A 22,352-nucleotide genomic window follows, 5' to 3' on the forward strand; every position below is an offset into this window, starting at 1 on the left:
TTATATCTGCCAGGGGATCAGTCCGTCTGGGCACTGCCGTGACTAGCGCGGACCTTGCCGGTTGCGGAGCCATGCGTCGAGTGCCACTAGGGCCCGCCGCACAGCGCCACCTCCTTGGGGTCCCTCGTACCTAGTCTCCGATCCCGGAGAATTAGGCCAAGCTCGCCGAGGCGGGGGCCTCCTGGAAGGGGGTGGGTCATGGCGCCGGGCCTCCTTCCTCTCTGCCCGCGCCATGGCCCGGTAGACTGGGCAACTGCGATGGGAAGCCGGGTGGCCCCCCGCGCAGTTGGCGCACACCGACGCCTCCTTAAGCGTTGTACAGGCCGTGTAGTGGTGATCACCACCACAGCGGTTGCACCTCACTTGGAGCCCACACCTCTCCTGCCGGTGGCCCCACCTCAGACAGCGGAAACACTGCAAGAGGTGCTGAGGGGGCGTTTCAATCTCACCTGACTGCCGCGACCCGCTGAGGTCCTCTCCTGATTGGCTCCTCGCTCGGCTCCTGTCCTGAGAGCAGTCCTGGGTTGCGGCTGGGCGGTCCTCTCCTGGTGGGCCAGCGTCTTCTTCTTCCTCCTGGTGTTGAGGCGACGTCTTCGTCCCGGAGGTCCCTTCTCGGCAGGGGAAGAGACCTCTTCCTTGTGGACCTCCTCCAGACCTGGTGACCCCGGGGTAGCGGGTGGCTCCGCTGCGTCGCTGTCTTCTTCCTCCTGCTGGCTGGCGAGGGTAGCGTCGGTCGAGGCTAACACTCGACTGCGTTTCCTGTCCTGTGGGGCGCACATCGAGGTCTGCCGCTCGACAGACATGCAGGCAGGCAGGCTGGACCTGGACAGCAGCCTCAGAATGCCAGGGGGCGTCCTTCTCCACTGCTGTGATGCATCCACCGTCACGGCGCTTTCTTGGTTTGCGCCCGGTTTACAGTTCCTGGTGGGCCTGGGTATGCGTCCACTTCGCCCTGCCAGGTGGTCGACGTTCCTGGTTGGCGGCCTTGTTGGTCTGCGTGTACTTCGTAAAGTACAGTGGTCCAACCGGGGTCTCGCCGTCGCGGCGCTCGGGAGCCCCGCCGTCGTCCTCGGCTCCGTCTGGGTGGCTGCCTCCTGGTAGCCTGAGACGTCCAGGTGCTCCCTGAGTCCTGATAGCCGGACAACCTGATGCTTCTGGGATACCAGCTCCTCGTAGACCAGGAAGCGGTGTGCGTCGTTGGGGTAGATGATCACCGCCCAGCCAGTGACCACCTCGCTGATGATCTCGATGACAGGCTCCCCGATGAACTCCGCGATCGCCGTGAGGAGATCGATTATGCGGACCGTCTCCTGGTAGGGGTCCTTCTCCCACCGGTTGTACACCAACAGCGTCGGGAGTCTGTAGTCGGGGGCGGGCAGCGAGCTGAGCGCCGCCTGTAGCTCCACTATGGCTCTCCTGAAGTCGTAGTCGGCCGGTCTCGCTGGAACTGATAGCTTCTCTCGCTTCTCCATCCTGGTCCTCCCGAACAGAAAGCGAGCACTGAGAAGTGCTCAGCTCTGACAAATGCTCCTTTCGAAAAGTACTAATAAGTACAGTTGCCTGGCTTGCACTTACGAAGTACAGATCGCCTGGCGAGGAGAGGGACAGCGGAGCGAGAAGCACGTACGTGTTCTCGCTAGCACAGTCAAGCTCGTCCTCCTGATCTACCTAGGGAAACGGCTCTCCATTTATACTCAAATCGAGCCAAAATTTGTCTTCAAATTTCGTTTAATAACTTCGTTGTCTCCTGACGGATTTCTATCAAACTTTGTGGAAATGAAGGTAGAATATGTGGCTACCCGATTATGTTGTTGATTTAATCCAACCATTCATGGATGAAAAGTTATTAAACGAAGAACATTTCGAATGTTCCATGCTGACGTAGGCTCTCTCTGTCACGGGGAGGCAGGCTGTGACGTCAACCCGCTCCAGGTCAAACACACCAGCTGCTCGCTGTCTCTGGCTGTCGTCTGCTGTTGCGCCGGCGCGTAGCGCGAAGTTTTAAGTTTTAATTGCGTGAACTTAGATCTGTACCGCTGTTCCCGGTATAATATCTTTTAGGATACATTAAAATATTAACTTGAAACACACACTTACCATGTACATAGTTTCATAAGTATAGAAGAAAGGGAAATGTTCTATAAGTGGGCGGATGTGCCTGTTGAGCAACAAATCAATCTCTCAATCAAATAAATACATAAATAGTGTTGCCAGCAGATGGGACATGGGTGCATTAATCCGGCCGTGATCACGCTCCCTATGTCATTTGTCTGACGACAGCGGGCATAATGTCTGTAACCAAAGTCGAAAAGCGTTTGTACATTTTAGTCCGTGTGAATTCGGTCTTATTCGCAAAGTGAATGAGCCATTATGCGGGAAACGCATTGCCTACAAACAAGAGATCGTACGAGCATTTCGACGTTGGGTGGTACACGATGACGAATTTCGTGCAGTCGATGGCATTTTCAGCGTTCCTCATCGTTGGCAACAAACCATATGCAACCTAGGAGACTACTTCGAAGGATGTTAAACAGCTTGCAAGTTAAGTACAAACGATTGTATACAGGTTGTATGTACGAGAATACAACAAATAAAACGATGATTTCAAAATGCTATGTTTGCTTTTTTACTTACCAGAGATTCCAGCAATCCCCAGTTTGTCGTGTCACATCTAAAACGTCCTTGTCATGCACTTTCAAATGTACTTAGTTCATTTCCTGTGTTTGAGATTTTTTATGATAAGAGAAATACTGGCATTGAGTCCCGAATCATCCCTCGTAGTTTATTTTTTAAATCTGCGTGGAGAAGTTATTGAAGAACCTAGGTGCTCTTCCCACCCATTTAACCGTGGTCAGTGAATTTTGTAAGGCCCGTAGCGGATGTAGCAGTACACAGCCTCATGTACACGCCCTGGTAGAGAGAGAGAATTGTACACATAAAAAGAGAAAGATTTTAATCACCTCGGACCAAAGAGTTCCCGACCCCTTACAAGAAACAGAGACATAATAGAGGTACCATATCAGCGTTTTTCATTGCCCAAGAAAACAATAAATGTAAGCCTCTAGAAAAAGACAGCTTTGCTTTCTCGATTTGAATTACTGAATGGAGCACACATCAATACTTTTACTATTTTAATGCCGGGTAACATGTTCCCTTGCGTTGATGAATGCTTGAATTCGTCTTGGCGTACTGTAGTGTCCACCAGTTCATCAAGGGAATGTTGGTCCAAATTGTCCCGCTCCTCGGTGGTGATTCGACGTGGATCACTCAGAGTGTTTGGTGGTTCGTGTCGTGTGTAAACAGCCTTCTTTAATTTATACCAGGCATATTCGATAGGGGTCGTGTTCGGACAACACGGCGGCCACTCTAGTGATACCGTGATCATGAAGAAAGTCATTGACGAGAACCGCACGCGCATTGTCGTGCATTAAGGCGATACTCTGTCACTATGGATCGGAGGCTGTCGTCGCTGTATCGAACAGCCGTGACATTGCCATGTATGACTGGGAGTGGCGTTCGATGCGAGACAAGTCGGCAGCAGTTTCTGCTTCCCTGTACAGCTTTCATGTTCGAACCGCATCACTTACGGCCCACAAGTCGAACAACTGCCCCTTCTGGCCATCCTTCGACAAAATGTGATTATGCGTACACGTTCACATGTCAACATTGCACGTCGTTCCGTCCTAGACGCTCATTTCACTGCTTAGAATACACCTCTAATGCTTCCACTTAAATTACCGGGCGAGTTGGCCGTGCAGTTAGGGACGCGCAGCTGTGAGCATGCATCCGGGAGAGAGTGGGTTCGAGCCGCACTTTCGACAGCCCTGAAGATTGTTTTCCGTTGTTTCCCATTTTCACACCAGGCAAATGCTGGAACTGTACCTTAATTGAGGCCACGGCTTTTGGATTTGTTGTTGTATTATGTTTCTGTTCAAACAGGCAGCTGTTATTTCATTGAATTCGTATATTTAATCGGGCGCATTGTGGCTGGCGTGATATGCTCAGACGAATCACTCTAGTGAACGAAAGAGAAATGTTTTGGAACAGGTAATATTTCAGAGTATACGTGCTTGCGATTGCTTTTTTCGGCTCTCAGACATGGTGAGACAGACTACCGCAAGCGACACTTCCACTACAGCCCATATTAACACGTTGGGGCACTTGGACAGACAGTTCATTTCTATAGTGTAAACCTTCAAGATTTTTTGACTGTTGTTGACTCTTTCCCTCCTGAGTCAGCCGTATCGGTGAGGGATAACGAAAAAACCAACAGCAACAATTTGCAGAATCCTAAAATTGCATGCGATGTTAACAACATCAAATTAACTTCGGCTGATTTCCTGAAAACACCGAAAAGTGGGAAACTTGCAGACTATCGTTCATGGTATCTACGGACCTCATCTCTGGCGTGAAACGTAATTCGAATGCTGTTCGTGAGTCAGTAGGTGAAGAGTCATGAAAACATTTCAGTAGGTTTTCGAGAGAAATCTTGGTTACACCAGTTAATTTATTGTTAGCCAGATCCTCAGCGGAGAGTCTGATGAACCGTCAACACACATCGCTCCCAAACACATCCATTTACTTAAGTATGCACCAGTGACCTCATGCGATGTCGATCGATCATTTTCGGTGTACAAGAAAATGTTTTCCGATCGCTGACGAGACCTGACACCTGAGAATATGGAGAAATACCTTCCTTGTGTCATATTGTGTTCCGCACATCGATTGACTTTTGCACCACCTTCTAATGTGCAATAACTATTAATATTGTAATTTGTGTAAAATGAACCTGTGTTTTATTTTCATGCTTAAAGCATTTTTGAAACATTTTTGTAATTTTGATGTTACATAATTGGTACATATTTTGAGGTTTTTGTTACATAATATGTACACATGTACATATTCCACAAATTAATATTACATTAAAATCCAAACTCTAGTTATCACTTATCTTTGCTAGTGTGTAATGTGAGTCACGGGACTGTTGCAATGTAAAAAGAATAATAATTTATTATTATCCTCATTACAGACTGTAAAGGTTTTCAGTATTGAGTATCCAAACCCCTGTAAATGAATCGTGCGCCTCTACAACCTCCTCTATATAACTAATGCTGTAATCTCTGTACTTCTACAACTCTTGCCTTTAAATATGTGGCCCATTCGAAAAGGAACTAGCCGGAGGCTATAAAATGAAAACCTGTACCGTTATTTCAAATGTATTGCCCAGCAATTTGAGGCACTTGTCCAACTCCAACATAAGGCGGTGAATGACCGTCTCGTGAAATTTCTGGGCCTGCATTGTGAACCAGTTCCGAACGTACTACTTGACGTTGTCGTCCGAAGTGAATCGTTTGCCTCTCAGAGACTTCTTCAGCTCACCTGCGATTTTTTGGGTGGTGGCGACCCTACACACTTCACTGGAGGCTGTCGTTTTGACTCGGGTTCGAAGTGATGACACCATCTCGTCTCCAACGACCACTCTTGACAGGAATTCATTCCCTTCCTTGTCATAGTGTAGCAGATGTTCAAGAGAGAGTCCAATTCGACATGCTTCTTGTACTGATTGAATACTGTGAGGCACCCGTTGTGCCATTCTTCGATGAATTTCCGTTTCCCGTACTCCTTCTGCCATCAGGAAACGTACTAACACCCTCCGTTTCACTTTCTTTAGCACGACTGAGTGCAGTGGACGGTCGACGCGTGCGCGTGGTCGCTCTCGTCACGCGGGCGTGCGCACTTGTCCCTCCAGGGGCGAGTTTGGGACCTCAGCGCTCTTATAGGGACAGCACCATCTTTCGCAGGCAATGACATTACGATCCTTTTAGCGGTTTTCTTTTTATAGCCTCCGGCTCGTTTCGTTTTGAACCAACCTCATAATTAAAAAGTGAGCTTGCACCCGGGAGACAGTGGGTTCGAATCCCACTGTCGGCAGCCCTTAAGATGGTTTTCCGTACTTTCCCATTTTCACACCAGGTAAATGTTGGGGTTGTACCTTAATTAAGGCCACGGCCGCTTCCTTCCAACTCTTAGGTCTTTCCTATCGCATCGTCGCCATAAGACCTATCTGTGTCGGTGCGACGTAAAACCGCTAGCAAAAAAAAAAGCATGATAAAAATGTAGTCGTCATTTGCTTCTCTTACCCTCGGAGTCCATAACTCTCTTAGGTAACCTGTCCTCGTCAATTTACCTTTCATAACCCCCAACACCGAAACCGGTTCATACGCACAGCGTCGTCCCTAACAGTTCATTACTACTTGCCTTTATCTCTTCATACCTGGTGTAGTCCTGGCATTGTAATCACTTGTTTGTACCGTCAATCATTCTCGCTACTTCGTGTTACCTCCAGCTTATGGGTTAAATAACCTGAGTCCATCAAGTTTTTCCTCTGTTCAGCAAATTCAGAGCGATGTAACGATAATTATTCTGCCAACTTGCTTCCGTTTTACAAAATACTGTTAATCAAAACTGCGCACTGCTGTGTTAGTTTCATTTTCTATACTGCCATCCTGGGAGAAAAAGTATCCTAAGCCGAAATGATCGGTGTGTTCCAGTTTCGTAGTCTCTTCGTTGCGGGCAGATGACCTAGATGTTAGGCCCCTTCCAACATCAAGCATCATCATCATCATCACTACTTTCTTCCATTCAATACTACTAGTAGTTCATAACCAAGGTAGGCCTAGATGTATGGATATGTACTGTCTGTAATTTAGAAGGAAAGAAAGAAAGAAAGAAAGAAAGAAAGAAAGAAAGAAAGAAAGAAAGGGAAATATCCGAACCTCGTTCTGCGGCATCTCAATGTTTTACGGTCCTTATTACTTACATAGATATGTCTACAGTATTTGTTCGCCCACAAGACCTTGTCATATTTCGATTTAAACGTATATTCTCTTGTTTTGTATTTTTTCAGAGCGTCATGAAACATGCTGGGAAGAACAACAACTTGAAGGTAATGGTTGGCGACGACAAGCCGAAGTTGGATACAGGCCAGCGCAATAACAACCACATCGCCCCTAGTCCCGCTCAGGTTAGTGAAGCTTGTATTCAGTCTAGCAGATTGTGCATTCCTTTATCTGTCGTTTGTCATAGTCACAATAAAAAAGTCCACAGAATAATGATCATGTCTAGGCAAGTTAGAGAAGTGTGCTTCCTGTCATTTAGCGCCCGTACTCTTTGATAAATGACTGTTACGAAAGGAAATGGAATGTATCAGGTGCTTCTAAGATCAAAATTTACAGTTTATCAAAGGCGTTATTTGCTTCTTTATGAAACTGCGATGTGTCCTTTACACAATTTATTTATTTATTTATTTATTTATTTATTTATTTATGTATTTATTTATTTATTTATTTATTTACCGAGCTCGATAACTGCCATCGCTTAAGAACGGCCAGTATCCAGTATTCGCGAGATAGTGGGTTCGAACCCCACTGTCGGCAGCCCTGAAGATGGTTTTCAGTAGTTTCCCATTTTCACACCAGGAAAATGCTGGGGCTGTACCTTAAGGCCAGGGCCGCTTTCTTCCTACTCCTAGCCCTTCTAGCCCTTTCCTGTCCTATCGTCGCCATAAGACCTGTGCATACCTGCCAACTTTCCTGATTTAGGCGGGAGACTTCCGATTTTCGACAGTTTTTCCCGCCTCCCGATTATTCTATTATTTCTCCCGATTTTAGATTTTTTTTTTTTTTTTTTTTTTTTTTTTTTTGTGAACTTCAAACAATCAAATCCCGTCATTTTAGCCTGGTACGCCAATTCCTGGAAGTCCTTCAGTCTTTGACCGCTTTCAAATTAAATATCGACGTTTATTAACACGAGAAACGCACACGAATGTGCGGTGTTTATTGAAACCTCTATATCGCGACGCGCTCATCGATTGTCAATCTCTCGTTCTCGCGTGCTATGTTCGTGTCAAGACCAACTACGATGGTCTTGTTCGTGTTCATTCGCATTCATTCGATTCTAGACACTAGTCGCTAGATTTTAAGTTTTTAATTTAGTGACAGAATTTCAAAGATAGCGACTAGTACTTTTCTAGATATTTTAGGAGTCATTTGGAGACAAATCTGGCGAAGTTTAATTTATTACTACACTAGCTGTTACCCGCGACTTCGTTCGCGTGGATTTCGTAATTTGATAACAGTAATCGTTCCTCGGTACTGCACTAAGACATTATCTGAAAATCCCCAAAGTAGTCTGTAAAATTTTCAGTTTTCGAGATATATGTATCAGAATTCAACTCGTCCGTCACTTCTTTTCTCCCCTCTTTAAGCGGATTATCCGAAAACAAAAATACATGTTTCTTTATTTTTGAAGGAGATTCCAAGTACCAGTTTTCGGTACATGTTACGTTTTTGAGATATGATACTGTAAATACACTCATTTTAAAAATGTACCCTATTTTTCAATTATTTCCACCCCTTTAGTGCATTTTATGAAAACAAAAAAATGTGTTTATTTTAAAGGAGTTTCTAAATACCAATGTTTACTCCTGTAACATGTTACGTTTTTGAGATACTCTTTTTAAAAATTCACCCCATTTCACTTCTTTTAATCCCTCTTAAGTGGATTTTCCAAAAAAACAAAAAATTCGTGTTTCTTTACTTTTAAAGGAGGTACCAAATGCCAATTTTCACGTCTGTAACTTATTCTGTTTTTGGTATGTAACTGCCCCCATTAAAAGATTAAACCACTTCTTCAGTCCTTTTCACCCCCCACCCCTTACGTGGATTTTCCAAAAAGCAAACAAACACGTGTTTCATTATAAAGATGTCTGACTCGTTGATTGAATGGTCAGCGTACTGGCCTTCGGTTCAGCGGGTCACGGGTTCAATTTCCGGCCGGGTCAGGGATTTTAACCTTCAGTGGTTAATTCCACTGGCCCGGGGGCTGGGCGTTTGTGCTGTCCCCAACATCCCTGTAACTCGCACACCACACACAACACTATCCTTCACCACAAGAACACGTAGTTACCTACACATGGCAGTTGCCGCACACCCTCATCGGAGGGTCTGCCTTAGAAGGGCTGCACTCAGCTACAAATAGCCACACGAAATTATTATTATTATTATTACTATTATTATTATTATTATTATTATTATTACATTATAAAGACGATTTCAAATAGCAATTTTTACGTCTATAACATATTAAGTTTTTGAGATATACTAATTTCAAAAATTTACCCAATTTTCAATTCATTTAACCCCCTTAAGTGGATGCTTTGAAAACAAAAATATTTGTGTATCTTTATTTTTAAAGGAGATTGCAAATACCAGTTTTTACATAATGAGTTTTGAGGCATAGGCTACTCATTTTAAGAATTCACCCCCATTTCCACTTCTTTTCACCCCCCTTTTTTGTGTGGGTTTTCAGAAAACAAAAAACACACGTGTTCCCTTACTTTTAAAGGAGATTCCACGTACCAAATTTCACGTCGGTAGGATCTTCAGTTTTTGTGATATAAGTATCCTCATAAGGATTTAACCCCCTTTTCACTTATTATTACCCCCCTTAAGTGGATTTTCCGTAAACAAAAGAGTGCGTTTCTTTTAATGGAAATTCCGAATGCAAATTTTGACGTCTTTAAACTGTTAAGTTTTTGAGATATAGATCTACAGATTTTAAAAACTCAGCCTCCCTTTTCATCCCCTTAGCGATGGAATATCCAAAAATCCTTCCTTTTGAGCACCTACAATGTAATACAAATGTATCCTCAAAATGTCATTGCTTTATGTTCAGTAGTTTTGGCTCGGCGATGATGAATTAGTCAGGGCATGTTATTTTATATATACAGATAAATAGCATTGCGCTTCGCATAATCGCATGGGAGCGTGATGCAATATATTAATCTATGCATTTGCTAAGTAATGGCATCTAAGTGCATGAGTGATTCACGTGTGTGGGGCATGAGTTTATACTATTTTCGGAAGGCTTATTAGAGACCGATCGTCTCACTCGCATACTTCCTGTGAGGGAATAGAGATGTGTAATTTTTAGCCTTGTAGCAATTATTATTATTATTATTATTATTATTATTATTATTATTATTATTATTATTATTATTATTGTTACGGAATTTTCCGTGGTAGGTAGAGGTGAAAGAAGGTGCGGGCGTGAATAGGTCTCCAGCTACGAAAGCAAAATTAATTTAAAATTTAACAAGGTTATATTTTCTTTTCAAAAACAAGAAATAACAAGCATGGCAGGTACAAAGTAGCAAGTCAAAAAGGGTAGTTACAATATTTACAGGAATTGGGCTTCGCGCCCTGATTTTACACAGCTTGGGCAATCAGCTCAGTTTTACCCCAAACACGAGTTTTAACAGAGGGGCAGAAAACCCCATTCATACCTAGGAGCCCTTGCTCCAAATTACACAGAAAAGCCTCCACGAGGCATACAACACTTAATTTTCAAAAGAGCCACTCGCTCTCAAAATTTAAGCCTCTCCCAGGCCACACCAAACTCCACCTTCAAGTTGTCCTCACTGGACATAGACACAGGGGTACAATACCCAACCTACTGAGGTCTATTAAATGAAAAGGGGCAATTACATGACCTCTAAAATAACAATTTGAGAGGAGGCAATCTGCACTCCTAATACACTTGTTTTTTAAAAAAACTAATCTGGCTCTAGGCCACTAATGCAAGGGCTAATCCCATACTACCGAGGTGACTTTAGAAAAGAGCAATTTGTTTTACATTAACGAAGAATAGGTTGAGAAAATAAGTTCACCTCAAAACAATAAGAGTGGGAGCTCGAGAGGGTTAGCACTCTCTATCCCAATATGCAGCTTAAAAGAGAATAGAAGAAAAGATAGTTACATTTTAGGAAAAGGTTACATGGAGAAACGCTTCGCACCCGCCCCGAGAGTTAAACTGCTGAGCTAGCAAAGAAAGAATTTATTAATCGGCCATTACCTTATTGATGACCGCTGCCGAGGAAAGAGGCGCTTCCCGCCTCCTGCTATGTACTTTATACACTGAAAGATGGAACAGAAGTGGCCCGGAGACCCTAAACTCAGCAGTTTAAATCCTCTCGCGGAAGTTTCTAGGCGTTAGGGGAATGAAAACACCCGCCCACAATTACTTTATTGGCTAGGGTACAGAAACATATCCAAGATGGGGGAAGATACATCGGATTGGTCGGAAATTACTAAAAGAAATTCGGGATTGGATAAATCTAAAACAAGGGGGAAAAGAGGGGTATACAGCCAACTTAAACAATAACAGAAAGAAATTTAGCAAGAAACAAACATTTGAAATAAAAATTTCTCCAACAAAATAGTTCTTTGACTCCGCACTAGGGTGCACTATTGTTGATCTTCAGTAGTGTCCTCTAGAAGAGAAAGTTCACACTTCTTACTTCAAGCGAAACAAAAACACATCAAAAATGACACAGTTCAAAAACTCAAAATTTTCCACGTGGTGACATCTTCTGAGAAGGTAAAGAATTAATAGCGTAGATAAAGTTCAGACTTCCTCCAGCAGAGGAGTTTCAACTGGCGCACATTTTAAATTAGCGGAGTGGAGGTGTACCTCCCGGTACAATTATTATTATTAATATTAATATTATTATTATTATTATTATTATTATTATTATTATTATTTATCGTATGATGAAAGGAGGAATATCAACTATTTACAAAATATGTACGAAAATACACACATATACACACACTCTCAAGTTCATAAGATCATTTACAATTAGCAGTAATCAGGTTTTGAGAAAATAAGTCTGATAGTATATACCATAGTACTCCTGTATTGTTTGAAGTTGTAGTGGCAGTGTTCTTGATAGTTATTAGAAGTGTTATTGAATTTAATGTGTGATTATGGGGAAGCCGTCATATGTACGAAGCCAAGGAATCGGACCGAGTGAGTTGGTGTCGTGCGGTTAAGGGCGCGCTGTTGTTCGCTTGTGAGTAGCAGTATCAAGTTTACAGATGATCCTTACTGGTGCATAAAATGTCTCCAAAGTGCTTCCTTGAAAGTGCGAATAGCGCTCAACCCCCTGATACTTTCGGGAAGGAGGTTCCACTCACGGCAGGCAATTACTGTGTATGATTTATTGTAGATAGCAGTTCTATGGGCAGGTAAAGCAAGGATGGAATTATTAGCAGATCTGGTGTGAAAACTGTGATAAGAGGATAGGTATTTGAAATATGAAGTAAGGTAAAATGGCCGTGAAGAATGAAGGATTTTATGGAGATGACACAGCGGAAAGGAACTGACCACTCTACCGCATCTAAACTCCGGCTCAGGCACACCTCTACGGAGGTTCGGACCTGCCTTCGGGCAGAATACACCCTTACCTTACCTTACCTTTCTAGTCGGGGCCAAGATAGGCGGTTATATGGAGGAGTTACGTGGTCATAGTACCGTAGGTTACAGACGTATCTCACACATGCATTTTGACCATGTTGTAATCTGCTCAATAACTTGCCCCGAGCGTATCTATAAATCGCGTCACAATATCCAAGATGAGGGAAAGCCAGAGCTTCTACCAACATTTTTCGAGTTTTTCTGGAAATAAGTTTTTAAGCCCGCGCAGAATGTGCAATGCAGAGAATGTTTTCTGGGTGATGTTCGTATTATGCGTTTTTCATGACATGCAATCATCGAAAGTAACGCCTAGGACTTTTACTGATGACATGAATGGTATGTTAGTATTACACAACCTTATAGATGGAATCTCTGGTCGATTGACTTTCGCGAGTAGTTTCGGGTATCCAAGGATGATGGCTTGCGTTTTTGCTGGGTTTAACGGAAGACCACATCTCAAAGACCAAGAAGAAAACTATGTTAGATCTGGATTGGTTTTGTCTATAGCCGAAAATATACATATATATTGCTATTTGCTTTACGTCGCACCGACACAGATAGGTCTTATAGCGACAATGGGATAGGGAAGGCCTAGGAAGTGGAAGGAAGCGGCCGTGGACTTAATTAAGGTACAGCCCCGGCATTTGCCTGATGTGAAAATGGGAAACCACGGAAAACGACTGCAGCTATCGAGCTCGGTGCAGAAAATATTAGATCTGGAGATGTATGGAGGTACATTTCTACATCATCAGCGTAAATATGGTATTTGCAGTTCGTTAGATTTGGTGAGACAGCATTAATGTAAATAGAAAAAAGAAGGGTCCAAACACCGACCCTCGGGGCACACCACACTGCACAGAGTGCCAAAGGAGGGCACTGTCCAAGAAATGGAGGGAATGCAATTTCTAGAGCAAAATGTCAATGTCAACAGAGTCAAAAGTTTTGCTCAAGTCTAGAAGTATTAAAACTGTCACTTCCTTGTTGTCCACAGCTTCTTGGATGTCTTCGAGACCTTCCATAGCGCCGTTGTGGTTCTGTGTGCTTGACAAAAAACGTATTGTAGTGGGTCAAGTAAGTTGTAAGTCGTCATGTAGTCTGTTATTTGTCTATGAGCGATGAACTCGAGCGCTTTGGATAAAGCAGAAAGTATGCAGATGGCTCTGTAGTCAGATGGTTCAGAAGGGGAAGCTGCTTTTTTTAGAGGACGTATAATGCCCGCTTTCCATATTTCGGGAAATGTGCTGTCTACAAGGGAAGAGTTAAATATGTTAATTAGTGCAGGTAACATCACATCCAGAATAATATTCATCATCTCAAATCCTATACTGCCATTTCCTTTCGCCGTTGATGTTATCCGATTTGCCTGACTTGTGAGTGGGTTGCTGGACGGAAGTAGAAGTTTTCTCTATCTGTTCGCGTCTTTGCAAAATTCCCGTCTAGAACTTCCTGTTTCAGGGCTGCATTTAATTTGCAATTAGATGAAAAATAATCGTTCAGTTTTTCCAAGGGTATATTTATTTCGTCGTCGTCTCGTCCTTTGGTGATTCCAAAGATCTTTATGGATTTCCTCAACACAGCTGATGAAACATTTGGTTGAATTAAACTGTGAGCGTGTCGTAGTTTCGCGTTTCTAATCTGTTGGGTCGTAGCGTTTCTGTCTCTTATCGTTAAGTAGATTGTCAGGAGTGCAATGTTTCCTAACTCGTCTATAAGCAGCATAGCGTTCAGCCATTAGTGCTCTAATCTCATCTGAAATCCAGGCAGCCGCGGAACTCGAGACTTCTTTTCAGGGGCATGCCTGTCGTACAATTCAGCTACATGTTGATTGAAGAGAGTCACTTTTTCATTTATATCTTGTAAAAGTTTATTCTATCAGTTCTTCGTAGATCTTTATATGAAATTATTTTCGGTTTGAACTTGGGACTTTTAATAGAATAGGCCATAAATATAGCATCATGCCGCGATATACCTGGGAGACTAATTTGACCGTGATGAAGAACTAATTCAGGTTGGTTAGTGGCAATGAGATCAATTAAGGTGTGTGATGTGTAGCATTGAGAAGGAGAAACGTTAAATTGCAAGCTTTAAAAGAAGTTAAAAGTTGGGTTGTCTGAGGAGAGTTAGGTTCAAGAAGATTTATGTTGAAGTCGCCCATTATAATTATATTTGAGTATCAGTGACTAAATCTTGTATTTGAGTCTCTAGATCGCATAAAAAACCCGCATTCGGTGGCTTATATAATACACCCAGAAGACATTTTATTTCACTCATAGTTATTTCCAGGAGCATGAACTCAGGTTTTCGCTCGTACGGACCTGGAGACCTACATATTATTTTAGGGCGTAGGCTAGTCATAACATATGCGGCGGTACCCCGGAAGCTTATTTAATCTGTCGGATCTAAGCAATGTGTAACCCGCCAGGTGCAGTCTTTGTATTGCATGGTGTGGTTTTAACTAATATTCAGAAATTAATATTGCGTGGAAATTGGAATGTCTTTTCCGCCAAAGATAGTTAAGGACAGGAATTGGAAGTAATTCGGCCACGGTCTATCAAAGGTACCGTCCCGGCGTTTGCCCAGAATTGAGAATGGGAAACCGCGGAAAACCATTCTGAGGATGACCGAAGTGGGATTCGAACCTAGGTTCTTCTGAATGCAACGCACTATTAATTCCCTGATGGTGAATTCGAAAATGAAACCGGCGCTCCATCAGAAGAAACAATGACACATGGAGAGGCAACAATGCAGCTGAACAAACTGATGGCCTATTTAGAATCCTTGACTGAAACCACACCGGCAGAACTGTTGTTAGTAAAACGTCTTGGTGATCGTGCTGCGCGCAAACGCTATAAAAATGTAAAACAGAAAAAAAATCTCACACATTATTTTATTGCATAAAAGAGAGGCGTAAATGTACGAAAAGTGTTCTGATATTGTTTTGTACAATTGAAAAAAGGGTATTATTGTAAAACATACGTCAATGGATTATATAACATGTACTGTATTTGTTTTTTTGTTTTTTTCCGAATTATCCGGATTTTCGATAATCCATATCAGTTCCGATCCCACTTAATACGGATAAACGAGGTTCTCGTGTACCTACATTTGATGAATCAAATTTAATTTTGCGGTCAAGTGTGCCTCACATCCATTTACTGCAAGATCTGATGCTGGGTACATTATGGAATTTGATATCAAAATTTGTACAACCTTCAGTGAATAAATCCGCCTCTTTTTTGGAAGTCAATTATCACAGCAGGGAAACCAGAAGAATGCTTGTGACTTGGTCATTTGTAGTTGCACTTTTCAATTCGTAAAGCATCTGAAGCATGGCGAGAAGGAGGAATTTTTCTCAACATTTCGAACGTACTTCACTGATAGATTAGTTCTTGTTATTCTTGGTATTTTAACAATCCCTCACAGTAACGCTGAATGCGACAGAATATTTAGTCAGGTGACTAAAACACGAACACAGTTCTAGTCATCTATTGGTGATGAAAATTTAGAGAGGTTGTTGAAAGTAAAATCAAGGCTACAGGGCAGTTGCTTTCAACAGACCTTTGACAGAGGTTTTCTCAAACAGGCAAAATCTCCCACTGCTGCTTCGTTTAATCAACGGAACGTTTTTACTGATGGAGAAGTTTCTGTAAATCAGTAAGATGGAAGGAAGGTAGGCCTATCATACCATATATCTTATAAATTTTCCGTTGTTGTATACAAGTATTTAGATATCACTGAATATGAATACATATGAGAGTAAAATATTTGTGGATTTTGATTCCACTCAGTTTCCCTGGAAATGTGTGTTAATTTAAATGTGGACTTGACGACATGATGCATTGAGCTTTCTAGGATAATGTAAGTTATGTATTGTGCAAGACATGTAGAATAAGCAGTTTTGACCAATTGTATCTCCTGATTTCTCCTGATTTTAATATAAAAATCTCCTGATATTTGGTTTTGTAAAGTTGGCAGGTATGCCTGTGTCGGCGCGACCTAAAACAACTTGAACAAATATATTTATTTGGCTTCTTTCAAGTGCTGAAGTTGGGCGCTTGACCCCTTCTTACACCTACAAACATTTTCTACACGTTTTTTGCAGATGCATTAACATATAATTTAGCAGAGTTGCATTAAGCTAAACGATCTCACTCTCACGTATATAAAATAGTTAAAAACACTGTTAATACGTAGAACAAAAGTAAATAGTTTCCTTTTTTTGAAACTACAGTTTAGAAATGGGTGGGGATAGTAATTAGGTGTAAGTGTAATGTTTAATGTAGTAGTAGATAAACTTAAATGTAATATGAACAGCATTCAGTACCGGAATAATATGAATTGCAATAAATGATTACTTCTCTCCAGTTCCAGCCGATCCGGAACTAGGGAATGGGAGTATTATATAAAATAATTAAATGAATATACTGTGCGTTAACCAGTACGAAATGATATTGCTCAAACACACACACACACACACACACACACACACACACACACACACACACACACACACACGATAAATGAGCACATTACACAATTATCGTCTAATTCTACATATAAAAGAGAGAGACTCGGTCTGTTGCCATTCACACACTCGTCAGATGTACTGTGCACACGTCAGTAGGTAGCTTTCAACAGGTAATCTCGGCAGAATCTCTTGAATTTAGTTAATCACTGTCCGTGATACAGACTGATCAGGAATTCCAAAGTCTGGAACCGGTCACAGTAAAAGAATTGTTATACGTAGATGAATGGTGAAGAGGAATTGCAAGGGAGAACCAGCGCGAGTGTTACGGTTATGAAAGGAGGAAAGAAAGTGAAATTTATATTAAATGTACTAAGGCGAGTTGCTGTATAAGAGTTTATGTATTAATACAAGTACGTTATATTTACGTCTTCTGTCAGGTTTTAGCCAGATGAAGTTCTTGATAGTAAGCAGTTGTCAGTAAAATTCGAACATGAAATTCGTTGTCTTAAGTCCTAAGGGACACGCTATCTGAACCGGTATTTAAAAAGAAATATTGGCAGCGGTACTTGGACGGATCAAGTTGAGTGTAAATACATGAATTCTAATTTCCTGTTTTTATTATTTCATTCCGTGTGTCACTAAGTTTTACTAAATTTGTTTTTATTGGTGCATTAGGACAATTTTATTTATTCTGTATTGTTTTAGATGCGTTTATTTTCTTTCCTTTAATTTTTTATAACCATGTGTACAGTTTAGTATCATACTGTGTATGTTTGTGTGTAATATATTGTGAACCGTATGTACATTGTAAGACATGGTCTGGCAGACTAGCATGCTTCATAGCCGGGGTCACGGCATGGAAATAAGGACATAAAAATAAAAATATGCACATCACATCTCAAGTTAAAAATGAATCTGAGGCAACAATTCAAAGCTCGCTTCATCGTTGGTTCCTTAGTTTCGTCAACAACGATGACGTTACCGGAGTCGAGGATAGGAAGAATTAAAGTCTGAATCAGTCTTTGTGGCATGTCCGGTGGTAAGACATTTTTGTTTCTTTTCAATGGACGAAGCGAAGCAAAACCCTTCTGGCATATATTTGTGGTATGTTCCGTCCAATTAAGAGCTTATCATAGTCACGCCAAGGTTTCTCACTGTTGTACTGTAAGGAATTATTTTTTCGTTTGCTAGCGAGAGGTGGAGTACGTGCACTGTTGATCACGCGTAGTAACTTCCGAGAACCGACAATGATTGCTTGTGTTTTTGATGGGGTTTATGAGAAGCCTGTTTGATCGTGCGTATTCGCTTCGTTGTTTAAAGTCATCATTTATGTTTTGCACTGCGTCTGATAATTCGCTTATTCTGAAAGCGGCCATGTATTTGAAGGTCCTCTGCATATGAGTGGTAACTACATGATTTTGAGTATAGACGGGGCATCATTGATGTAGGCCTACAGAGAAAAAATAGTGGTCTCATAACACTGCCCTCCGTGGTGCCTACTTTCCTAGGTCGCCAGTCTGAAACGCTGTCATGAGTTGTTACCCGCTGCCAACGATCGTCTAAATAAGATGTTAAGAACTTGAACGTTAAAGAGTCGAACCAGTGATATTCAAATTTCCTAAGTAATTATTGTAAGTCTATTGTGTCAAAAGCACCACTGAAATCCAAAAGCGTTAGAACAGTCACTTGACGTCCCACAGCGAGTCTGATGTCTTCTGTCACTTTAAGGAGAGCAGTTGTCTTATTGTAAGGGGTCAAGGAGAGAATGATCAATTAAATATTGAATTGTGTGTTCCTACACAATTAAGAGCCGGGAGAATAGAGGCAGGGCGATAATTAGAAGGTTTCTTAGGTACTGGAATAACGTTTGCGCGTTTCCAGAGAGATAGAAAGGTATAAGTTTTTAAGTATTTGCTTTACGTCGCACAGACACAGATAGGCCTTATGGCGACGATGGGATAGGAGAGTCCTAGGAGTGGGAAGAAAGTGGCCGTGTCCTTAATTAAGGTACAGCCCCAGAATTTGCCTGGTGTGAAAATGGGAAACTACGGAAAACCATCTTCAGGGCTGCCGACAGTGGGGTTCGAACTCGGTGCCAAGACTATCGGAAAAGTTCCCCATTTGCCGTGTGTAGCCCATACACTAAACCTTAGTCTGAAAGAGAGACTTTCAAGTTCACAGAATATTGAGAATTTCATTGCATCATGTAGAAAATTAGTAGGACGTTTAAACATTCCTCAAAATCCACAAAGATTCTCAAAATATTTTTCTGAACAACGTCATTGCCTAGATGAAGCCGAGCAGTACAGTCGGAGAAACTGTCTTCTAATTCACAGGGTGAGTGAGGATCTCAAAGAAGATTTGTACTCTAAAGTGACAGACGTATTTAAATGTCATATAAATATTGATGACGTTACACTGGACAATACCGAAAGCTGCCTTAGAATTGCAAGACTTCGCCCCTCCAGCTGCCAAATAATAGTTAAGTTTACGCCCTATATTGAACGCAATCGTGTGTGGCGAGCGAAGAGGCTTCTCAAGGGTACAACACTGTTAACAGATTCACTTACAAAACCACGTACGGGAATATTAAACGCAGCTAGGGACCATTTTGGCATTACCTGAGTTCATGCTCGAACATTTACCACGGCGAAAGTTTTTTCACAGTTGTTTATAAACCTCTTGGCATAATGAACATGACAGATTTCGAAGAGTGTTGATTCGAACTCATGCCTACCTATGAACATGTAATAATCGCAGATGACTAATATCAACCTAATGAAAGAATCAGCCCGGACTGAAAAATTAGTAGACATGATGCCTTCTTGTAACCTGGCTATCATTCCTTCAAAACCTACTACAAGTAATCTCTCTTTCTCTCTCTCTCTCTCTCTCTCTCTCTCTCTCTCTCTCTCTCTCACACACACACACACACACACACACACACACACACACACACACACACACACACACCGACCATATAACTAACAATCAGTCGACTCAAAAATGACTGATTTAATTCTCAAGCATGCTCCCAAACGACTTATGAAAGTTAGTCTCCCTCCCTGCCCGTGGTTAAATGACTTTGGGCCGAGGACCTTAGATGTTAGGCCCCTTTAAACAACGAGCATCATCATCAAATGACGAAATTAAAAATGATGGCCCGCCGTGACGCATGTTTCCGAAAATACAAGAAAACTCGCAATGAACGTGATTTGGAAAACTACCGTGTACTTAGGAACAGAGTCAAACAAGTCCTTAGAAATCAGAAATATAAATACTTAAGCTCTCCAACACAAGTAACTCTTGGAAACATCTTTGTTCACTGGGTACTGTGAAAGGTCAGCAGAAACAGACGGAACAAATTTTTCCTTGTGACGAGTTTAATACATATTTTTCAGAAGACATAATACCGCTAACCCAGTTAACTAGCCAGACGTAAATGCGTACCACATCATCCACCCCATCACAATCGCCCGCGTTTTAATTTCCAAGCTGTCTCTGACAGCCAAGTTAAGAGAGTACTTTATTCAATTAAATCTAAAGCAGTAGGTGTAGATAACATCCATTTACATTTCATTCATAATATTATGGGTGCCATTCTTCCTATTGTGATGCACATTTACAACTGCCATCTTAAAACTGGTACCACCGGGCGAGTTGGCCGTGCGGTTAGGGGCGCGCAGCTGTGAGCTTGCATCCGGGAGATAATGGGTTCGAACCCCACTGTCGGCGTCCCTGAAGATGATTTTCCGAGGTTTCCTATTTTCACACCAGGTAAATGCTGGGCCTGTACCTTAAATAAGGCCACAGCAGCTTCCTTCCCACTTGTAGGCCTTTCCTATCCCATCGTCGCCATAAGACCTATCTGTGTCGGTGCGACGTAAAACAAATTGTAAAAAAAGTGTTTCCGAGTACACGGACCACATTCTCCAATAGTGAAATCATATCGCCAGTATTTCGGAGCAGACTTCGTCGCATTGGGCGATAACTTGAGTGTCCATAGTGCGGTAGTAGTAAATACCTTCCTTCTTCGTGTTGGTATCATCCGAATGGGCTGACCTGAGTATTTCCAGGCACGATAAAGTCTAAGATAAATTGAAACGAGCTGTTTATGGACGCACTGATTGACCCCGTAATATAAAGAATCGACAGTGATGAATGGAACGGATTGCGCTCAGATTGGCTCGGTAACGTGATATAATCTTGTACAGATATGTTTTCATTTTTCTTTCTTGAGCAGGAACCATTGAAAACGTATTCTTGTATAAATCAGGGCCATTGTTCGTGTTAAATGCCATGATTTGTACACTTTAGAGGTGACGCTCATTCATTCAATGTCAGTTAAGCATTATTAATTACAGTTTAATTTTGCTCAAAATATTGCTCCAAGAAAGAGCACGTTTCGAATTGAGTGCACCTGAAACATAAGAAATTGCAGGCGAAGTGTTCTAGCGATTGTTAAAGCACGTGCGAATTGCATTTTTAAACCAAAGCTTCTGTCGTGCAGTCCTGCGGACTAAGGGAACATTGCATCAGCGGAATTATGACCTTCTCTAAATCATTGTCATAGGTGGAGAAAGCGAATCGTTCCACAATTCGAAACAATTCTAGCGCACAAATCGAATGGGGACCATAATTTAGTTGGTTACTTGCTCTTCTTATGACTACCCCATCACTTGATGTGTGCTCGTTCATGTCTTCTGGTTAGAATAGATTACTTGCTGGCATCAGACCTTAGCCTATCCTGTTTTATATTATTTAAGGTGTTGAGATATGAAATACCTGTTTTTTTACTTTTTATTTCAGTGATCAATCACTACTGATATGCAGGTGGTAGATTCCCTATCTGGTGTTTTCCTAGCCTTTTCTTAAAAGATTGCAAAGAAATTGGAAATTTATTGAACATCTCCCTTGGTAAGTTTTTCCAGTCCATAACTCCCCTTCCTATAAAATAATATTTGCCCCAATTTGTCCTCTTGAATTCCAGCTTTATCTTCATATTGTGATTTTTCCTACTTTTAAAGACACCACTCAAACTTATTCGTTTGCTAATGTCATTTCACGCCATCTCTCCACTGACAGCTAGGAACATACCACTTAGTCGAGCAGCTCGTCTCCTTTCCCCCAAGTCTTCCAGGCCCAACTTTGCAATGTTATTGTAGCGCTACTCTTTCGACGGAAATCATCCAGAACAAATCGAACTGCTTTTCTTCGGATTTTTTCCAGTTCTTGACTCAAGTAATCCTGGTGAGGGTCCCATGCACTGGAACCATACTCTAGTTGGGGTCTTACCAGAGACTTATATGCCCTCTCCTTTGTATCCTTACTACAACCCCTAAATACCCTCATAACCATGTGCAGAGATCTGTACCCTTTATTTATTTATATGATTACCCCAATGAAGATCTTTCCTTAAATTAACACCTGAGGTACCTAGGCCTACAATGATCCCCAAAAGGAACTTTCACACCATCAACACAGGAATTAAAACTGAGAGGTCATCTTCTATTTGTGAAACTCAAAACCTGACTTTTTTAACCCCGTTTATCTCACGGCATTATTG

The 22,352-nt window shown here is 41.9% G+C and overlaps 1 protein-coding gene across 3 annotated transcripts in view; it reads left to right on the forward strand.

The window, feature by feature from the left end:
- tay (tay bridge) overlaps positions 1-22,352 on the forward strand; it is a 942,824-nt gene that overhangs the window by 206,800 nt on the left and 713,672 nt on the right. For all 3 annotated transcript variants that reach the window (XM_067141886.2, XM_067141887.2, XM_067141888.2), the window contains exon 2: positions 6,908-7,024. In XM_067141886.2, coding sequence (XP_066997987.2) covers positions 6,908-7,024 — 117 coding nt within the window. The remainder of the gene's footprint in view (positions 1-6,907; positions 7,025-22,352) is intronic.

The sequence above is a fragment of the Anabrus simplex genome, chromosome 2 (genome assembly GCF_040414725.1).
Source record: "Anabrus simplex isolate iqAnaSimp1 chromosome 2, ASM4041472v1, whole genome shotgun sequence".
NCBI classification, from domain to species: domain Eukaryota; kingdom Metazoa; phylum Arthropoda; class Insecta; order Orthoptera; family Tettigoniidae; genus Anabrus; species Anabrus simplex.